Source organism: Hippocampus bargibanti, linkage group LG17 (assembly GCF_051943395.1).
Source record: "Hippocampus bargibanti isolate YZ-2025 linkage group LG17, ASM5194339v1, whole genome shotgun sequence".
NCBI lineage: Eukaryota > Metazoa > Chordata > Actinopteri > Syngnathiformes > Syngnathidae > Hippocampus > Hippocampus bargibanti.
This window is the reverse complement of record NC_142750.1, coordinates 3,493,327-3,515,325: the sequence shown is the minus strand read 5'-3', so window position 1 is coordinate 3,515,325 and position 21,999 is coordinate 3,493,327. Positions and strand designations below refer to the sequence as shown.

At 39.3% G+C, this 21,999-nt stretch overlaps 1 protein-coding gene across 1 annotated transcript; it reads right to left on the bottom strand.

Annotated features, from left to right (window-relative positions):
* Positions 1–1,416: 1,416 nt before the first annotated feature.
* Positions 1,417–18,121, bottom strand: sgsm3 (small G protein signaling modulator 3). Its single transcript, XM_089019191.1, has 21 exons — positions 17,978–18,121; positions 15,395–15,473; positions 15,197–15,282; positions 14,526–14,589; positions 12,982–13,193; positions 11,706–11,813; positions 11,500–11,643; positions 10,356–10,551; positions 10,123–10,268; positions 8,799–9,029; positions 8,549–8,731; positions 7,525–7,680; positions 6,526–6,580; positions 6,405–6,454; positions 6,172–6,324; positions 6,025–6,095; positions 5,235–5,283; positions 4,613–4,698; positions 4,414–4,536; positions 3,397–3,457; positions 1,417–3,316 (listed from the first exon to the last, which is right to left on the bottom strand). The coding sequence occupies exons 2-21, from the start codon at positions 15,399–15,401 to the stop codon at positions 3,233–3,235; spliced, it is 2,265 nt and encodes a 754-aa protein (XP_088875317.1). The 5' UTR covers positions 15,402–15,473; positions 17,978–18,121; the 3' UTR covers positions 1,417–3,232.
* Positions 18,122–21,999: the final 3,878 nt, after the last annotated feature.

Here is a 21,999-nt window from a genome sequence, read left to right as displayed (position 1 = left end):
TGTCACTTTAAACCTAGCAAATTCGCAACTTTTAATATAGCAAATTTGTGACTTTAAATCTAGCAAATTTGTGACTTTAAATCTAATAAATTTGTGACTTTAAATATAATAAATTTGTGAGTTTGAATGTAGCCAATTTGTGACTTTGAATCTTGCAAATTTGCCACTTTAAATCTAGCAAATTTACTACTTTAAATCTAGCTAATTTGTGAGTTTGAATCTAGCAAATTTGTGACTTTAATTCGAGCAAATTTGCGACTTTAAATGTAGCAAATTTGTAACTTTGAATCTAGCAAATTTGCAACTTTAAATCGAGCAAATTTGCGAGTTTAAATCGAGCAAATTTGCAATTTTAAATCCAGCAAATTTGCGAGTTTAAATCCAGCAGATTTGCGACTTTAAATCCAGCAGATTTGCGACTTTAAATCCAGCAAATTTGCGAGTTTAAATTTCGCAAATTTGCGACTTTTTTTTCTCAGAATAATACCCCATCTCTAAAAAAATATATATATTTCAACCTGGCCCTAATGCTCTTCCGTACAGAGCAATCCTACATAGACATAAATCAATATAAGAGGTGACATTTTATAATTATCAATTATTTGGCACACATGAAAAAAATTTACCCTTGGATATTTCATGTGACAATTTACCACCTTGTATTACATTTGCCATCCCATCATACCCCCCCCCCCCCCCCCCCCCCACACATACACACAGACACATACTAAATCAAAAACGCGTTCTCGTCACCCCAGGCAAGTGGCTCATGATTGTAAAAGACATGCAGTGAGTGTTTGCAGTGCTAATTGTGGACTCTAGTACCTATTGTGTTACCGCTTGCTACTGGTAATGTGACATTTACTCCACTAAGAACTCAATAAACTGGTTTTACTGAGCTGCACAATAGTATTTTTTTATAATTGGTCTGTTTTATTAACTCATTCACTGCCAGACATTTTTTGTCATTGTCACTTGAATTCCAGGACCCACAGAATATTAAGTTTTAGGACTACATAAACATTCAATGCAGCGTTAGAAACCTTAGACTGTCTTCTTTCATCAGGAAAAAAAGAGTTATTACTTAAGTTATATGGGTATGGAGTTATATGAGCTTGAAATGAGGGCGGATGTACAAAATACAATGCAATACATTCATATTGATTTATATGGCGCCTTATGAACAGCTGAAGCTGGAACAAAGTGCTAACATAGAAAAAAGGGAAATGATGCACCCTTGTGGAAGGGAAAAAAAAACCTTGCCAGAGGTCTGACCAGTGCTTTATGGCATCTCAGCAAGAAAAATCAAAACGCAAACAAATTCGGGAATGGTGTTCTACGTCATATTCTTCAATTCCCGAATAAATTCATGAATGGCAGTGAATGGGTTAAGAATTGATTCTCAGGAGTGACTAATACTATTAGGCTCCAGTTTTTATTATTTTTTTGAACAAAAATATTTAATCATAATATTTTATTTGGGTTGCAGAACAATATTTTTTTTCTTCAACGTGCATTATTTACTACCACAGTTCAGGTAGCACGCATTCAACACACATTCTGGAGAATATACACAGTCGAACAGCTGCACTTGGCACTTAACATTTAGCGGTATGAGATAATTTTGTTAAGAAAAAAAAAATATATATATATATATGAGAAAAATACTTGAGCTTGAAAGAAATATTCAGTGTCGGTCTTTTGATGTATTGGTCAGATACTGTATTTTCTGGTGTATACGGTGCACCGGAGTATGAGGCGCACCCCCAGCGGATGGCGTATTTTCAAATATTTTCCATATATAAGGCGCACCGGACTATAAGGCGCACCTTCAATGAATGAAAAAGTTTTCCAAATATAATACAGGTAACATCCAAGTTACGACCAGGTTCCGTTCCGACAAAACGGTCATAAGTTAAATGGTTGTAAGTTGAAATCCATTTAAAATGGCCGACTCACGGCGGTTGTAACTTGGACGTTACCTGTGTATAAATATATCAACATTTTCCAAATACAGCGATACCTTGGCTTACGAACTTAATCGGTTCCCAGACAGAGTGTGTAAGGCGAAAAGTGTGTATCCCAAAAAATAATTTCCCATAGGAAACCATTAAAATGAGAATAATCCGTTCCCAGGTCCCCATTAAACATAATTTTCTACTTTCTAATTTTCGAAGCTTTAAAGCTACACAAAACATATCTTATTTTATGTATAATAAATGTGATATGGTATTATAATTAAAGAAATAAACTGTACTGTATAATAAAGAGGTTTTATTGACCTTTGTGATTGTTGTTGATGGCTTGATGGAATTGAGTGTTCGGTTTCATCAGCATTAAACACTTGAGGAACGTAACCTTCTTCTTTCACCATCTTGAGGAATGATCCCTTGTAGGTGCTTTCTCTGCAATAATTTTACCTAGTTCCTCATCAATTGTGTTCTGTTTAGCTGGGTTGGTAACTTTTTGCATCAAGTGTACAGATGGCTTGTGCGGGTTGTTTGTGGAGCCTGATGGGATATTTTAACCTTGCAGTCTACACTCTGCCTTTGAACTATCAAAGTTGAAACTCTCTCACTGACATCTGCCTGTCTCTAATGTTTAAACCACCTCCCCTCACTACTGCATTCTTGACCAATCACGTGGCTTTCACCGAAGACTGGGGGCGGGGAATAGATGACAAAAAAAGTCGGCAGCCATTTTCTTTTTGGAGAACAGACTCGTTCGCGAATGACACATCACTCATTGTGGCAGCTCCGTGTGTATCCCGAAAAATAGTCCGTGTACCAAGGTAAAATTTTCATTAATTTAACGTAAATCGAATAGTTCGTAAGCCAAGGGGTTTGTAAATCGAGGTATCACTGTATATGGAAAAGTCACGTTTTGGTGTGAAAGAACAGGAGAGGATGTCCTTCAAACTTCCCTCGCAAAACCAAAAAGGCCTGCAGTCTAGTGAATATGATGATTCTGTACTTTTTTTTCTTCACCTTGTTTGACCACTATCATAATTTACAAAAAAATCCTCCAAAAACACCCTGGAAAAAAACAAACTGCATTTTGATGCATTCACAACGCAGTGACCCTTAACGGCAACCGACAGGTTTATCGTCATTGAAATGTGTTTACCATTGTCCACATTGAGTCCACGGAATCGGACGAAAAGACGTTTCAAAAGACACATGCGTGTCCCATACACACGTAAGGATACCGTTTTTTTTGCCTTAGTGTCTGTCTAGCCGTCAATGTCCCAGCTGAAGAGATGATGCTTCACCAACATATCCTGCACACCTTCTTTCAGTGGCCTCTGCTCCTTCTCCTGGAATGAAACGGACCACGGATCAGACTAAACGCTGGAACACTTTTGAGCCACTCAAACCAGCAAACATCTCAGCTTACCTCCTTCCGCTCCGGTAATTCGCAATCTTGAGAAAGACTGAAGGCAAATTTTGAAAGGACCCTGTAGAAAGAGAAGTGACTTTGACTTTCTTCCCGTGTGTAAACATCAAACAACAATCCATGAAATAAAAAGGGTTCTTCTGCCGTCATGTGTACTTTTTTGAAGGTGTCGAAGCTTTGCCTCCTCATCCGAAAAACTTCATCAGCTAACAAAAATTTTGCTGGAAGCAATATATATATATATACATATGCATACACATATAATAATCCATTTCATTTATAAGCGCCTTTCAAAACTCTCAAGAACACTTTACAGTCACAGGATATTTTTTCCGCGGGTGAGCAGCGGCAGCCACACGCGCCAGCATTCACTCAACCCCGAAGTAACAAAGTAAAAAAACAAAAATATACATACATAAACGTATATATACATATATGTACATACATATACACGTATATACATATACACATACATCAGAATCAGAATCATCTTTATTGCCAAGTATGTAGAACACACAAGGAATTTGTTTCCGGTAGAACACGCTGCACTAGTATCGTCGTCAAAAAAACTGCTAAGTGGCACTATACAGTTCCATTTTGGCTTCACATACACGTATATACACACATACACGTATATACACACACATACACATATATACGCACACATACACATGTATATACACATATATACGCACATATACAATGTATATGTGTGTGTATATATATATATATATATATGTGTGTATGTGTATATGTACGTTATACATATATACACACATACACATATATACACACATACATATATACACACACACACACACACTATAGGGCCAGAGCTACCAGCAAAATCTTAGCTCGCTGACGAAGCTTTTCGGATGAGGAGCGAAACATCCGACACCTTCAAAGAAGTACAGATGACGGCTGAAGAAACCTTTTCACCGATGAACCACTCCTTTACGACTGACAAACAATCCATTCAACCTAAGATCCAAAAATTGTTCTTGTGGAAATTCTTACCTGAGTTCACATTTAATCTGAACCCATCCGGGACTGCGCAGAAACGACCACGGGTGATACCATTTCTCGACAGCCGCCATACTGGAACATAGAACCTCCAGCCACAAGTGCAACACTTGCTCGCTGTCGAGATAAAGTATGTTTGGATTCAAGTCCATTTTGTAAACGTTGGCTTCATTCGAAACAAGCGCAAACTCACTTGAGGCCCACGCAGACGAGAGACCTGAACTTGACATCCATCTGAACGTGAGCCACGTCATGGCTCATGTTGACTGACTGCACTGCCTAAAAAGAACAGACCCCCCCCAAAAATAATACATATTTCTATATTTTTCTCAAATATATATTTTGTTGAAGGTCCTATGGCATGATCCCTTCTTGTGACTGGCTAAAGATGTTTGCCTTTATGACGCTAGAAACCTGGTCATCAAAGTGTTGAAATCAACCCTAGCAATGCTTGATCAGTCAAAATGAAAATAATCATAATAATAATAATCCATTTCATTTATAAGCGTCTTTCAAAACTCTCAAGGTCACTTTACAGTTACAGGATAAGTTTTTCTTTCTGTGAGCAGCGGCAGCCACATGCGCCACAAACAAGGGGGCGGGACCTTCTGAAACTCACCATCTCCGAGGTCATTTTGAAGTAGTTTTGGGACACTTTAACTCATTTTTATTGGCTTTTTGCATTTGACAAAAAAAATATCAGCCTGTGTGTTTTGGGTATTTTAGATGCTATAAAACATTTTTCTGATGTCAGTTAGGAAAGAAAAAAATGGTGTCGGTTGTCCTTTAAAACTGCACATGAAGACATTACTCACCCGGTATAGGAGCTCCTCTGGCGTTAGAACCTTCCCATCTTCATCTAACCTGGAATAAAAAGCATGACCTTGAATTCAAGGTACTGGAAATTTACACCATCACTACCGAATTAGATGAACCGATAGATCGTAAATAAGTATTTTATAATAAATGACGTACTTTTGAGTGTGTGTGTGTGTGTGTGTGTGTGTATATAGCTATCTAGCTAACTATCTATGAGTTATCTATTAGCTATCTAGCTATTAGTTATCCCTTAGCTAGCTAGCTTTCTACCTATTTGACTTATTGCTAACTATCTAAGAGTTATCTATGAGCTAGCTAGCTAACTTTCTATCTATTTTGATTACTTCTGGGTTGAGTGAACGCTGGCGCGTGTGGCTGCCACTGCTCACCCACAGAAAAACGTATCCGGTGACTGTAAAGTGAACTTGGGAGTTTAGAAAGGCACTTAGAAATCAAATTATTATTATTGGTAATTGTAATAGGAGTAATAGTAGTAGTATTGGGAGTGGTATTATTATTATTATTATTGGTAGTAGTAGAAATAATAGTATTGGTATTATTATTATTATCATTATTATCATCATTATCAGTATCATTATTATTATTATCATCGGTAATTGTAGTAGGAGTAGTAGTAGTAGTATTGGTAGTGGTATTATTATTATTATTGGTAGTAGTAGAAATAGTAGTATTGGTATTATTATTATTGGTAGTAGTAGTAATAGTAGTATTGGTATCATCATCATTATTATTATTATTATTATTATTATTATTATTATTATATACCTGAAGGTTTTACACAACACCAATCTTGAGTAGACAGAGTTGAAGTCCCTTTCGACTTCTCTGCTGGCCGCCTGAAAGAGCACAAAAGGGGGGTGAGCGATGTTGAGGGCGTGGCAAGAAATTCGACGGGATAAAATTTCACGGTACCTCTTCGATGAACAACCACGGATGACATGGCCCGCCCAAAATGGAGGGTTTCTTCAGGCCGTGAACAAAAATGGCCTTCAAGGCGGGACACAGAGTCCCTCTGGCGAGATCAGTCACGGCTTCCGTGACCGAGTCGTCTCCTGCTAACGAGTACTGTAGACACACCAGAATTTCTTTTGGGGGGGAAGTAAGAAGCAAAAAAATATCCAGATGTTACTTGTAGATGGTTTTACCTCTTTACTTCTTTCATCGAGGATCTCCACAAACTTGGCGGGGAACCAGCCTGTATGGTTGAGAGCAACAAAGTTATGAAAAATGAGTCGATGCGTTGCGCAACGGGAAATGCATACGCACCTCGAAGACCGTTCAGCTCTCCCACCCAACAGTGTTCGTCCTTTTGCGAGACGATCTGCCAGTTAAAAATAAATAAAATAAAATGCATTACAAAAAAAAACGACACCCTAAATTTCACCCTGTGAGGTTTGTTTTTGTCTTATCATGGTTTTGTTTGCTACTTTGGACCTTTTTGTTCTAATGACTGATTTTGTTCCTGCTGACTTGAACTCATTCACTGCCATTCCCGAATTGAAAATATGACGTAGAGCGCCATTCCCAAATTTGTTTGGGTTTTTGTTTTTCTTAGGACGGCCGATTAAGTGCTGGTCAGCCCTCTGGCAATGTTTTTCCCTTCGACAAGGGGGCAGCAGTTCGCTCTTTGTTCTAGCTTCAGCTCACCATGGTCTCTACTAATGTTTTTTTCCCTTAATTTAAATTTCACAATGTCAGATTTGTTTTTGTCTTGTCATGTTTTACTCATAGTTTTGTTTGCTATTTTGGACCTTTTTATTCTGTATATTCTAGATGTATCAGTTCCCATTTGGAGTAAATTACCCAATTAAATGAATTATTAATCATTATTATTATAATACATTTCATTTATAAGCGCCTTTCAAAACTCTCAAGGACACATTACAGTCACAGGATATTTTTTCTGCGGGTGAGCAGCGGCAGCCACATGCGCCAGCGTTCACTCAACCCGGAAGTAACATAAAGTTAATAAATAATAATAATAATAATAACAATAATATTTGTTGTCATATTTGTTATTTAGTTTTTTGTTTCCTTTCTTCTTCCTTTCATAATTTTGCTGCTGTGTTACATCCGGGTAGAGTGAACACTGGCGCGAATGGCTGCCGCTGCTCACCCGCGCACAAGAAAAAAATCCAGTGACTGTAAAGTGTCCTTGAGGGTTTTGAAAGGCGCTTAGAAATTAAATGTATTATTATTATTATTATTGGATTGGATTTGCCTTTATTATGATTTATGATTATTATTATTATTATTATATCTCACAGTGATTATGTCATTTTTCCTGAAGCCCAACTCGTCATCATCATGGCGCTCAAAATCCAGCAAGGCCTTTGCCCGCCTCCGTCGGTTTCGGGACACGACAAGGAAATTTTCATGGTCCCGCTGGTGGCTTTCCATGGAGTAATCGGGGGTCAGCTCCTATATCGGAAAATACCGGGCAAAAGGTGACATTTATCGCGTAAGCTATCTGGTTTTGTTTTAGGTATGGCATACAGTGATACCTTGGCTTACGAACTTAATTGGTGCCCAGAAAGTGTGTGTAAGGCAAAGTGTGTATTCCAAACATTAATTTCCCATAGGAAACCATTAAAATGAGAATAATCCGTTCCCAGGTTCCCATAAAACATAATTTTCTACTTTCTAATTTTTTAAGCCTTAAAACGACACAAAACATATCTTATTTTATGTATAATAAATGTGATATGCTATTATAATTAAAGAAATAAACTGTACTGTATAATAAAGTGGTTTTATTGACCTTTGTGATTTTTTAAGCCTTAAAACGACACAAAATATACCATATGTTATATATAATAAATGTGCTATGTTAATGTAATATAAGAAATCAACAGTACAGTATAATAAAGTCGTTTTATTGACCTTTGTTACTGCCGATGTCTTGATGGAATGGAGTGGCCAGTTTCATCAGCATTAAACACTTGAGGAACGTAGCCTTCTTCTACCATCTTGAGGAATGACTCCTTGTAAACTTTACCGTCAGGACTGGCTGCTTCACCATGACGAATGACACTATGAATCCCTGTACGACGTTTATAGTTCTTGAACCATCCGCAGCTAGCCTTGAAATCATCAATGGATGACGAACTTCCAGATTGCCTCTTGACGATATCCGAGTGCCATGTTTTCTCTGCGATAATTTTACCCAGTTCCTCATCAATTTTGTTCTGTTTAGCTGGCTTGATTGCTTTTGCTAAAGTGTTCATAAGCCAAGGTATTACTATTTTGCAAACGTCGTCATGTTCCAGTTGCGTTGTTGTGAACTCACAGTGCTGGAGTGACGCGGATCCAGACAGTGGAAATGCTCTGAAATGCGCGTAATGGCCTCTCGAAGTGCCGCCACCAACTCGGTCTGCTTAATATTCTTCGATTTGAGCGCTTCCGCCTCATCCTCGCCGAAGAGCAGCGAGCTGAGAGTGGACTTTCTCCGCAGGGACTGTCTCCTCACCACCTGCAGAGACGCAGGTGACGTCGAGTTTCAACCCAAATTCAGCGGCTAAAGTCTGGACTGGACTGACCTTGTTGAGATTAGAATTGAGCGGCACGTTCCCGCTGTTGAGCTGGGCTTGTTCGTTGAGAATGTAAGCGAGGTGTTTGTGTCGATGGGCGTCCAGCGTGTCCTGCGACAGGTTGCCAGCCAGCCTCAAAGCTTCTCCCAGAACGGCAGGCCCGTCTCTCAGCTGACTCGGTAGGTCGGAGAGAGTGTTAAAAATGGACGCCGAGTTTTCTGATGATATCAGCTCCTCCTCCTGTGGCGGCGGAGACAGATTTGTGGGGATTTGTTATAACTAGCTAACTACCTGAATGAATGGATGGATGGATGGATGGATGGAAAGATGATGGATGATAGATGGATGGATGGATCGATGAATGGATAGATGGATAATAGATGGAAGGATGGATGAATGAATAAATGGAAAAATGGATGGATGATTGATGGATGTATGGATGGGAACTATGAACTAAACCATTCCAAAAGTGATTGATCGATGAATCAGTTGATTAATTAACTCATTCACTGCCATTCACAAATTTATTCGGGGATTGAAAATATGACATAGAGTGCCCTTCCCGAATTTGTTCAGGTTTTGATTTTTCATGCTTGGGTGCCGATAAACTGCTGGTTATGGCCTCTGGCAATGTTATTTCATTTCCACAAGGGGGCAGCATTTCCTTTTTTTTTTACCCATGTTAGCGCTTTGTTCCAGCTTCAGCTGTTGTTAAAGCGCTATATAAACCAATGTATGTATTGCATTGTATTTTGGACAGCTGCCCTCATTTCAAGATCATATAACTCCAGTCACATATCATTTAGGAATTAACTTTTTTCTGATGAAATTAGATAGTCTCAGGTTTCTAATGCTGTAATGAATGTTGATGTAGTCCTAAAACTCAATATTCTGTGGGTCCTGGAATTCAAGTGACCATGACGAAAACCCTGGCACTCGGCCGTTCTACTGTATTAAAAAAAACAAAAAAAGTAATATCATAAAGCAGCTCCTGTATTTTGTTTTTCTACTTCTTCCTTTCCTCTTATAAATTTGCTGCTGTGTTACTTCCAGGTAGAGTGAACGCTGGTGCGAATGGCTGCCGCTGCTCACCTGCACACAACAAATTCCTGTGACTGCAAAGTGTCCTTGAGAGTTTTGAAAGGTGCTTAGAAATTAAATGTATTATTATTATTATTATTATTATTATTATTATTATTATTTTTGCACATCGTCTGGCACCGAATGAGTTAATTTGTTAATCAATACAGACACCTTTGAGATTTCAACACGCCGTTTGACCATTTGATGGAAAATGAATAAAAATGGTACAAAATCTGATCTGATTCGAGACCTTGATCTTCAGCATGCCCAGCGTGATTTGAAAGAGCACCAAGGAGCCCTGGTAGAAAAGGAGATCCCAGATCCTGAGCAGTAAACGGATGTCCACCACACTGGCAAAGGATGTCAGGAACCAGTGCAGCGTGATCAGAGACAGCTCTGGAAACGGTTGCATTTACAATATAGTTGTTAGAAGAAAAGATTTTGGATTAAAGTTCCTTGATATCGATCTTCAACGAACCCTACCAATGTCATGTTCCTGCAAAAGGCGGTCAAGGGCCGGCAGGTACTGAACAATGAGCTGACGAAGCACCCGCTGGTCCGTTTGGACGCCCAGCAGGGTTGAGGAGAAGTACGACGGAGGCAGGAGGTCTTCAATCAGAGCACACATCATCCAGAGTACATCCTCCTCCTCCATGAAGAGTAACAGACAGGAAACCACCTGAAAAATTATAATAACAATAAATACAGTAATACCTTGGCTTACGAACTTAATTGGTTGCCAGACAGATTGTTTAAGGCGAAAAGTGTGTATCCCAAAAAAACATTTCCCATAGGAAACCATTAAAATGAGAATAATCCGTTCCCAGGTCCCCATAAAACATAATTTTCTACTTTTTAATTTTCTAAGCCTTAAAAACTACACAAAATATACCTTATTTTATGGATAATAAATGTGCTATGGTATTATAATTAAAGAAATAAACTGTACTGGATAATAAAGTCGTTTTATTTACCTTTGTGATGGTCGTTGATGGCTTGATGGAATGGAGTGGCCGGTTTCCTAAGCATTAAACACTTGCTGAGGAACGTAGCCTTCTTCTTTCACCATCTTGAGGAATGATCCATTGTATGTGCTTTCTCTGCGATAGTCTTATCTAGTTCCTCATCAATTGTGTTCTGTTTAGCTGGGTTGATAGCTTTTTGCATCAAGTATACAGATGGCTAGTGCGGGTTATTTGTGGAGCCTGACTGATGGGATATTTTAACCTTGCGGTCTACATTCTGCCTTTGAACTATCAAATGTGAAATTCTGCCACTGTCGTCTACCTGTCTCTCTAATGTTTAAATCACCTCCCCTCACTGCTGCATTCTTGACCGATCAATCACGTGGCTTTAAACAAAGACTGGGGGCGGGGAATAGAGGACAAAAAAATGTCGGCTGCCATTTTCTTTTAGGATAACGGGCTCGTTCGCGAACGACACATCGCTCATTGTGGCAGCTCCGTGTGTATCCCGAAAAATAGTTTGTATGCCAAGGGAAAATTTTCATAAATTAAACATTTGTAAACCGAAAAGTTAGCCAAGGGGTTCGTAAACCGAGGTATCACTGTACATTGATGCTGAAACGTAAAGCTAGAAGAGATAAACCAGATATTTGGACGTTCACCATTCCAGTTCCCTGACAGTAGCCAATGTCGGGGTAAAGCCAAGCCAGGCCACGAAGTATCCGTCGTAGCCTCGGGACCCCGACGCTGGTTAGGTTATTGAAGCAGACGTTGGTGGGCATTGTCCGCAATAGGTCCTTCTCGATCTAAAAGGGAATTAATTTTTAGGTCGTTATGATGATTCAAAATTTTACTTTGAGGATCGCACCTGTTTGGCTGTGGCGGTGTCATCATTGGAGCTGTTTTTGATAATTTCCTTATAGGTGATTTCAGAGGTCCTCTTTTTTTGCAGAGCTCCGGATAGACGCATCCATAACTATCAGAGAGAAAAGATATAGGTTTGTTTCTCCCCCCCAAAAAATTCTTCACAATCCCGTGTTCTTCCATCACGGTTTGGGCCGCCATAAAAATGGACAAAATACGACCTTAACGGACAGTTAGGACGGCGGGGAAAAAAAAAAATCATTGGCAACCGCCCTACCCACTCTCGAGGACTGGCACAATGCAAGAATCGAAACAAGGGTGCAGAAAATCCTACTGGACCCTTCGCACCCTGCCCACCACATTTTTCCAGTGATTCTGATTCTGATATCGCACAAAGTTCGCCACCCTGAATCCAAAGGATTTTTACAATTACAGTGACTTAAAATGAGTATAAAAAGACCATACACATGTTGATCAATATCAAAGATATACTTGTCGATCATACAAATATCATACTTGCTACTATTTTAAGAAAATTACAATCAACCAAACATGTAATAATCAACAATGAACATTGGGTATTTACTATTTTGACTTTTTATTGGAAACCGTCATTTTCATGAATAAACCGTAACGGGATCATTAAATCCGTACACATTACGGCAAAACAGGAGTAGTTGGCAGGTATGACATTTCCCATTTTGGCTCAATAATAATACATTTCATTTATAAGCGTCTTTCAAAACTCTCAAGGTCACTTTACAGTAACAGGTGATGTTTTTTTCTGTGAGTGAGCAGCGGCAGCCATACGTGCCATCTTTCACTCATCCCGGAAGTAACTCAAACAGATAGAATGCTAGCTAGCAGGCTAATAGATAGCCAGCTAGATAACAAGCTAGCTAGCTAATAGATAGCTAGCTAGATAACAAGCTAGATAGCTGGAGGAACAGAGTGCTAAACATCTGCACAATATTGGTCAAAGTAAGTCATTCTTTGTTGAGCACACACATATTGCATATTGGCCACCTTGTTTCACCTATGTGTGTGTGTGCTTTCTACTATCTTTGTGACTGCTTTATTTCCTGTATATGATAGCTGTCCATGTTAAGCGCTTTGTTGCCACTTCAGCTGTTGTTAAAGCGCTATATAAATCAATATGTATTGCGTGTTTGTGGATGAAAAACAATGCATAGATTTCCCAGCGTTTCTCCACATTTTCCCACAAAGTGAATTTTAAATGCCAATGACATCACATTATTATTATAGCACGAGACGCTCACCTGCGGCCTCATGCTATGAGGAATGCCGCCGAGTACGAGCGCACGCAGGCGTTCCGAACGCGGAAGGATCGGCTCGATGAGCTCCCAGGTGAGATCGCCCACGGCGTGATTATGCGTGAACTCCAAATGGGCCTGCCAGCGTAACCTCTGCTGGGGGTTTTCACACTGCGGTGAGCTTTCAGTAGCTAGCCAAGGATCAGGCTCATCAGTCGCTGCGTTAAGAAAACATCAACAATAACGATTTCAAACGTGTGACCCTGAAGAAATGATCATGTGAAAAGTATGACCGATATCAAAACATCCAAAGAAAGCCACTGCGGCGAGGATAAAGATGAAAGAAACGATGACCAGTTGCAGTCGTAACGCGCAGATCACATGGATGCATTGCTTCAATGCAACTAATTCCACATTAATTTTCCATTAAATGGACGAGAGGAATTTAATTTGCAAAATGTCTGTCTTTGTGAAAAATTACAAGGGTCCTAATGGATGAAAAGGTTTCTTCAGCTGTCATCTGTACTTCTTTGAAGGTGTCGGATGTTTCGCTCCTCATCCAAAGAGCTTCGTCAACAAACTAAAATTGTGCTGGTAATCCTAATATATCCTGAATGGACAGAGGTGGCCGTACCAGACCTCTGCTGTGATAGGTTCCTGCTCTAAAGTTAGGGGAGCAGTAGACTACTTCCTGAAGCTAATCTGATTACCTTTAATGTTTTATGCCTGGCTCTGATTGCCCCATTAGCCCTGGTATCAATTCATGAGCATGACTAAGCCTACGTGGTAACGACCTAAGAAGTCTGTTGTAATCACAGTGATTTCGTAAAGGGTTTTTGCTGTTATACAAAAATACAAATACAAACCCTCTGTTTTCTTTAGCTAAGATTTTAACCTCACTGTCGTCAAACGAGTTGATAGCTTTTAATAATAATAATAATAATAATAATAATAATAATACTTTTAATTTCCAAGCGCCTTTCAAAACTCTCAAGGTCACTTTACAGTCACAGGATCAGTTTTTCTGTGGGTGAGCAGCGGCAGCCACACGCGCCAGGATTCACTCAACCCGAAAGTAACTCAAATAGATAGAAAGCTAGCTATCTAGCCAATAGATAGCTAATAGCTAGCCAGCTAGATAGCAAGCTAGCCAGCCAGCTAGATAGACCTATAGCTAATGGATAGCTAGCTCAATAGCCGGCCAGGGAGGTAGATAGCAAATAGATAACAAATAGCTAGGGAGATAGCTAGCTACATAGCTGGATAGCTAGATAAATCAAGAAATATTCACACTAAATGCTTGATTTTGATTTTAGGTGCAGATGTACTGCAGATTGAGGCCCACTAGCAATGTTGATAGTCTTTTTTTTTTGAGGGGTCAGTTACCAGCACAACTTTAGTTCGCTGACGAAGCTCTTCGGACGAGGAGTGAAATATTTGACACCTTAAAAGAAGTGCAGATGACGGCTGAAAAATAGTTTTCATTCGATTCACTCGCAATTAAAAAATAAATTAAAAAAAGAGGATGTCCATGCAGGTTAAAACTTTACCGTCTAAGTTCATCCTGAAGCCAAACTCGTCATACTTGAGTTCATTCTGTTCCGAATTGTCTCTCTGGAGAGGGCAAAAACAATTGTTTAATTGAAAGGAAAAACAAAGAGACAGCGAGTTCACATTGTCAAAACGGTTAAACAACAATGGTACATATGCATTTTGACAGAGAAAAAAAAAAAAATCAAGCCACAGGAAATCAAAATGTCAAGATAACAATTTGGTCATCACTGATTACAATACAATACATATTTCCAATTGAAGTCAACAACAACACTCAAAATGACTTTTTCAAATTGATGCAAAAAAAAAATACAGTAAAGTCTCGTGATATCGATATCGGATATATCGATAGTCCCGGTTATATCGATACTATTTCTATGCACGCACGGAGAAAATTACGTGCAAACAGGGTCGGATATATCAATAGTCCCGGTTATATCGATATTTTTTCGGACTCCCTTGAATATCGATATAACGAGACTTTACTGTATTGAAAAAAATGAATAGAAACTCAAATTGTGTGTTAGATCAGTAAAACATGATTCCGAATTGATCTTGGTTATAAAGATATTAGAAAAGCACTAGGGAGTGAAACTAAGATCAAATCATATTTTTTTTAAATAAAATACAATAAAATAAATAAGTGCACAAGAAGTCACATCCTTACTTGATGGTACTTTGCCAAAATGTCCTGGGGCCACATGCTCGGAGTGAGAGCCGAGAAGGGCCCGCCAGGAGCCGGAGCGTACGTCCCTGAAATAAAGACATTGAAAGCAATCAAAATGGTGGAAGAAGAACGGTTGCACGAACATGAAATGGACTATGTAAATTGCCAGGTGCGCTTTCAAGATGGACTAAACGATACCTGACATGCTACTTGGATTTTAGAGCGATGTTTCCTCTATTCGTCAGTCTGACGTCAGATATAGCAGTAGTTCCAGGATCTGCTCAACACAAAATAGCAAAAAAAAAACAGCTGCTCATCGGAAACATGAAGGTCCAGCGGCAGGTATAATAAAGAAGCGAGACTGATGAAAAGAATGAAAAGGGAGTAAGACGGGGAAAAAAGGACGACCCCGCCTTTTGCGACCACATGACTGCTGCTGCTGCCGCCACAAGAGGCTAATTCATTATTAAGCTCAACGTTTTTTCACATCCGCCGGTTTCTTTCGTATTATTTGCCCTCAGCGAGCAGATTTTTCACAAACAAAGAACTAAGTTGTGGTTTTTTTTTCAGTGCAGACTGACAGACATGAAGCACAGTACACTACATAGACCGAAAATGATTCAATATGCTATCATTTTATCATGTCAGAGAAGATAAAGAATATATGCCCGTATGTAGAATTATATCTGGCTAGCTAGCTGGCTATCTAGCTGGATACCTAGCTGAATACCTAGCTAACTGTCTATTTGCTGTCTGTTAGCTATCTGGCTGGCTATCTAGCTGGTTACCTAACTAGCCATCTATTTGCTGCCTATTAGCTATCTGGCTGGCTAGCTATTAGCAATCTATTAGCTGGCTAGTTAGCTTTCTATGAGTGCGTTGAGTGAACGCTAGCGCATGTGGCTGCCGTTGCTCACCCACAGCAAAACTTATCCTGTGACTGTAATGTGACCTTGAGAGTTTTGAAAGGCACTTATAAATGACATGTATTATTATTATTATTATTATTATTATTATTATTATTATTATTATCTGTCTTCCGACATGATTAGTGCTTAAATATCGCTTGGCTTTAAAACAGCACCTGTCAATGCTAACTATTAGTATCTCAATGGAGTTTGGCCATTTTGTTAGTGCTAAACTACGGAAAGCCCCTTCATTTCAAGCTCATATAACTTCAGACCCATATAATTTAGGAATTAACTAGCTAGATAGCTAATAGATAGCTCGCTAGCTAGATGACTAATATGTTTCCTGACTTGACTTGAAGATTGCAGACTTACGGACATGTCTAAAACGCAATATTCTGTGGGTATTGGAAGTCAACTGACAATAACAATGCGCCCGAGTAGTTACCCTGAACAAAACAACTGTATGGGGCGATAATATAATCACAAGATATTATACCTGCCTTCCCCAGAGTCACTTTTTGACACAACAACTTTAAGGATGATGCGTGGCAACCAAGGTGTGTGTGTGTAGTAGTGCAGGGAAGTTGGATAAGGACCACATGAAGTGGACTCATTCGCACACTCAAACAAATGCAGAAATCACTCATTCAACAGCATCCTAAGGAGGAGGATTTAGGACTTAAAAGAGATGAAAAATCAATTTGAGGATGGGAGCATAGCCAAGCGGCTTCAGGGGATGGAAGACTCGGCGGAGAATTGGGGATTTGAGAGCCAGGCCATGACACGCACTTTAATCACGTGTCAAAAATAAACAAATAAATACATCAACTTGCTGCAAGATGGTTCAACAGATGTTACTTTGTGCTCCTCCCTTAGAGGATGAATGCAGAGTAAGCATCACACTGGTGAGTCATGCTTTCATCTCACCAATGGAATGCATCCAGCAGCATGGATGGAGATGGATAACCACATTGGGGCCAGATTATTAGTATTATTGCTATTATGTGAAATGTAAATTTCTCCACTGCGAGACTAATAAAGGCAAATACAATTACTATTACTATTAATATCAGTAGTATTATTAGTAGTATTAGTAGCAGTAGTAGTAGTAGTATTAGTAGTAGTAGTAGTATTAGTAGTAGTATTAGTAATATTAGTAGTATTAGTAGTAGTATTAGTCGTATTCGTATTAGTAGCAATAGAGGTATTAGTAGTCGTAGCAGTAGAAGCATTAGTAGTTGTAGCAGTAGAAGCACGAGTAGAAGCACGGGTAAAAGCATGAGTTATTATTATTATTATTATTATTATTATTATTATTATTATTATGTCTCTCCTCTGAGAAGACACATGGGCGCTCTCAATACGTATGACACTTCCGCATCACCGTGCACGGGGAAATAGTGGAACTTATTCTCAGTGCAATTTAAAAAAAAGGAGTGTTCCGTGACGTCTAAACAGGTTGCAGATCAGGAAAATAATATTACGCACAGCTTCACAATATTTTCTAGTGCCAATTAGTTGATAAAAAAAATGAGTTATAAGTCGTGTCACGACCAAGAGCATCATTCGATGACGTAAAACGACCCCAGGTACCCGGATGACGTCAAAGCAATTTACGCTTTATAAATATAGCGTTATTTTTATTTGATGCCTATCCGGGTTTGCAACCCTATACATAAACACACAGATGCTACATTTGTAACATTTAAACCGCACATAAGATCGCAGAATGAACAATAAAACAAAACGGTAGCACGCGTGTTAGAAACCATTGCAAAGTGTTCATTCAGGTGTCAGCTGTTTGCTAGCACGAGCATATGGCTAGCAATTACGTTTTCAGTAACACACAAAATAGGTAAGCCAAACTTACCGTGACATTCGTCAGGTGTAAACAGCGGCGTGTGGCTAGCGGCAGACGCGTTGTTCACCATGAAGCAAAAGCGGCGACATGACGTGATTCTCAAGGGATTTAAAATTTCACTAAACGACTGCGCACCTGCGAGAGACGTGGAGCTACGCTGTATCATTGAAGAGAAATAGTTCCACATCCCGGAACTAAACGTCTCCGTGACGTCACCTACTGAGTATCCTTCCGCGCAGCAAGAGGTGACGTAGCACAAATATTTCGTTCATTCATTTCCTTCGTCATTCATAACATCCCAACGTACAGTGTTGTCTACTCGCAAATGAAAATAAAAATATTGATATGACGCCTTCAAATCCTATCTCAAAAACCACCGATTTAAAATTGCATTTTCTGTGTAGCTTTATCTCGTTTCTATTTATAATTTTATTTTATTTATTATTGTATCGATGCTTTTTTCTGACTCAAGTGTCCTTGAGAGCTTTGAAAGACGCTTGAAATAAAATGTATTATTATTATTATTATTATTATTATTATTATTATTATGACCATAGCCTGAGGTTTCCTGGAAAAAAAAACGCCATTATCATAATCTTGACAGTATGTTATTGTGACCATTTTATATTTGAGTTAGTTGTGTACACTTCCGGGTTGATGACGCTACTCATCCGCAGAAAAAACAATGTTTTTCTCATCCTTTGCCTGTAAAGTGTTCGTGAGAGTTTTGAAAGGCGCTCATAAATACAATTTATTATTAGTAGTAGTCGTAGTGTTGTTCAAAGCAATAGGAACACATCATGTTGATCGCATTAAAGCCTGTTCATATACAAGTAATTTTATTTTATTTTTCTCACTAGGGGCGGGGCTACCATTTAAAAATAATACTAACAATAAATTGTATTTTAGTCGATAAAACAGGAAAATTATTTCGCGTGTTTATTTTTCAACCCAGTTTGGTAAAAAGGACATTTCATAAAAATTGACATAAAAAGAAAAAAAAACATTAAATGCCAAAAGTCATTTCAACGTTTGTACGGTACTTTAAAAATCGATCAAACCATGACTTTCATGAACTTTACTGGCGATTAAAGTTGAACCATACTCAATTATGCCACAAGGTGTCTCTAGTAATTCGCTTTCTGAATTAACGGTTTAGCCATTGAGATAAAAAAAAAATCATATTATATGCATATCTTTAGTCCACCACCATCATACGTGCAATACAGAAGTGCCATTTTTTCGCTGTATAACAGTAATTAGAATCAACAAAAATCCATATTTTTCCCCATTAAATCATGAGGGTAATTTTTTTGTGCACGTGTGAGACCCATGTTGCATTGCAGTTCAACCCCTCTTGCAAACCACTACAATCATAAGCTTGATTTCAAAAACAATTTAACTGCTCCAATCATCGTCGCCAAGGCAGATTTGTTAATGCTGCTCATGCAGTGACTCTCGTTAGTGTGGGGGGGGGGGAATTGAGCAAATGAACCCATTTATGAATAATAATGTACAAACTGGTGAGTATATTTATAATATCCCCGATTACCCCCCCCCCCCCTTGACTCTTTCACAATAGCGCTTCTGCTATTTTACCCCCCCCCCCCCCCACCACCACCACTCCCCTTCGCTTTGCTGGAACACTCATCTCGCTGCACCGTGCCACTGTGAGTCACATCAATAAAAATGCTGCAGCCCAAAGCCGACCTTGCCCACGGCCTGCAACCCCCCCCCCCTCCGCCTCGGTTTGTGGGTGTGTGCCCCTGCACTTTTCATCTGTCTGACTGCCTCTGTCATTTTTGATACGGTGACGTAGACTGACGCCGGCGGTTGGCTCATACACTGCGGTTGCCATGATGTCAAACACAAGCAAAGAGGAATAGAATGAGAAAGGGAGGAAATCAGAGACATGGCAGACGAGGTAATGGAGAGAAAGAAAAAAAAAACGGTTATATCCGGAGATAAGAGAGAGGGACGTGAAGGAAAAGGATATGCGGATGAGCAAGACCATTATTAGATCGTGAGGGTCATTCATTTGTCGGAGTGATGAATAAAATGAAAGCAGATAGGCGCGCATTCATTGGAGGAAATAAATGATTATGGATCGCCATGAGACGGCGGCGGCGTTGTCATCAGTTAAGGAGGCGAAGAAAGCCAATATTCAATCATTGGGGTTCCGTCCAGCAGTTTTGGGGACATCAGGTAATAATAATAATAATAATAATAATAATAATAATAATAATAATAATGATAACGATAACGATAACGATAGCGATAGCGACAACGACAACGACAAATATAAAGATAAAGGTACCGCGAGAGTGGCTGCCTTTACAGCACGGGTGTCGAAGTCAAGGCCCGCGGGCCAAATCCGGCCCGCCACATCATTTTTTTCGGCCCGCGAAAGCAAATCAAACTTGTTAAATTCCATGATGATTGCTAAAATCTGAGCCAAAATTTCATATTTTTGGATGTCAACCACAATAAAAGTCATTATTCTTGACTTCAGATTTGAAAACGAGTTATTCATTAATTTGCTGTGTGCTCTAAAAGTAATATTTGAAGAGATGTAAACATTCTAATGGGTTCCCCAAATTCATAACGGACCGAGAGAGGAAACCATAACGTCAAAGTGGCCCGCGGCAAAAAATGACTTTGACACCCCTGCTTTACAGCATCTCCTATATTTTGTTTTTCTACTTCTTCCTTTCCTTTCCTCTTACTTTCATCACTTTGCTGCTGTGAAATGTCAATTTCTCCACTGCGAGACTAATAAAGGCTAATCCAATCCATATTTAGTGCCTAATTGGATCAAGCGAAGGCCTCATTTACATAAAAGTAACCAATCCATCGCATGACATGTCTCCTGTCATGCTTGAGATATGCTTAAGTGTGAAGCACAGAGTTTTGATGTCATCTCAACGATTCCCTGCTCTTCCATCTCCAGCGCTTCCATCTTTTATGGTTAGAAAGTCAAGATAGGCCATCGTGGCTTGGATCATAGGGCTTTCACGCAGATGTTGCTCCAGTCTCAGTGGAGCTTTCCTCTGCGAAGGGAGGGTTGAAGATAAAGGGCAAAGAAGAGGAAAGAGAAGACGTTCTTTGCGTATGAGCAGATTTTCTCTCTCTCTCTATCTTGCAGGGAGGGATCATACGTGTATCTATAACGATAATTGCAACCTAAAAGGATAAAAGGGGAAGCCTGTCTTTGCTCGACATATTTATTAGGCGCACATATGTTGTGTGTTATTTGTGCTGGTTTAAAAAAAGCGCCGTAGTGATGAGGAAGTAATGGATAAAAAGCATGGCGATGATGAAAATGAGACCCAGGGAATGAAATTCAATTCAGGTTAGATGACTAAATGCGTGTTAGTGCAAAAGAGGCAACAAAGCTGATATGACTCAATCATCTCGTTTTTCTCGTTAAGTGTACGATTCGCAGCGGTAGCCCAGACTCAAGCGCAAATTGTTATGAGTCTGAAATGTGCCATGGTCCACGGGTTTTGGTTTATTGCCTTGTTTTGGTGACTATGAAGCATCATCCATTTAACTCATTCACTGCCAGACAATGTGCAAAAAAATGCGTACACTCCAGTGCCTGGGTTTTTGTCATTGTCACTCAAATTCCAGGACCCACAGAATATTGAGTTTTAGGACGACAGAAACATTCAATGGAGCATAAGAGACCATAGACCACAGGTGTCAAAGTCAAGGCCCGCGGGCCAAATCCGGCCCGCCACATCATTTTTTTCGGCCCGCGAAAGCAAATCAAACTTGTTAAATTCCATGATGATTGCTAAAATCTGAGCCAAAATTTCATATTTTTGGATGTCAACCACAATAAAAGTCATTATTCTTGACTTCAGATTTGAAAACTAGTTATTCATTAATTTGTTGTGTGCTCTATACAGTAAAGTCTCGTTATATCGATATTCAAGGGAGTCCGAAAAAATATCGATATAACCGGGACTATCGATATATCCGATATCGATATAACGAGACTTTACTGTATGTAATATTTGAAGGGA

Excerpts from the sequence above, each read along its gene's own strand:
- sgsm3 (XM_089019191.1), bottom strand. Across the intron at positions 7,681-8,548 it reads ATCCGCGTCACTCCAGCACT|GAGCTGACCCCCGATTACTC; the intron begins GTGAGTTCACAA and ends TTTCCGATATAG. Across the intron at positions 5,284-6,024 it reads GTGTTGTGTAAAACCTTCAG|GTTAGATGAAGATGGGAAGG; the intron begins GTATATAATAAT and ends TTTTTATTCCAG.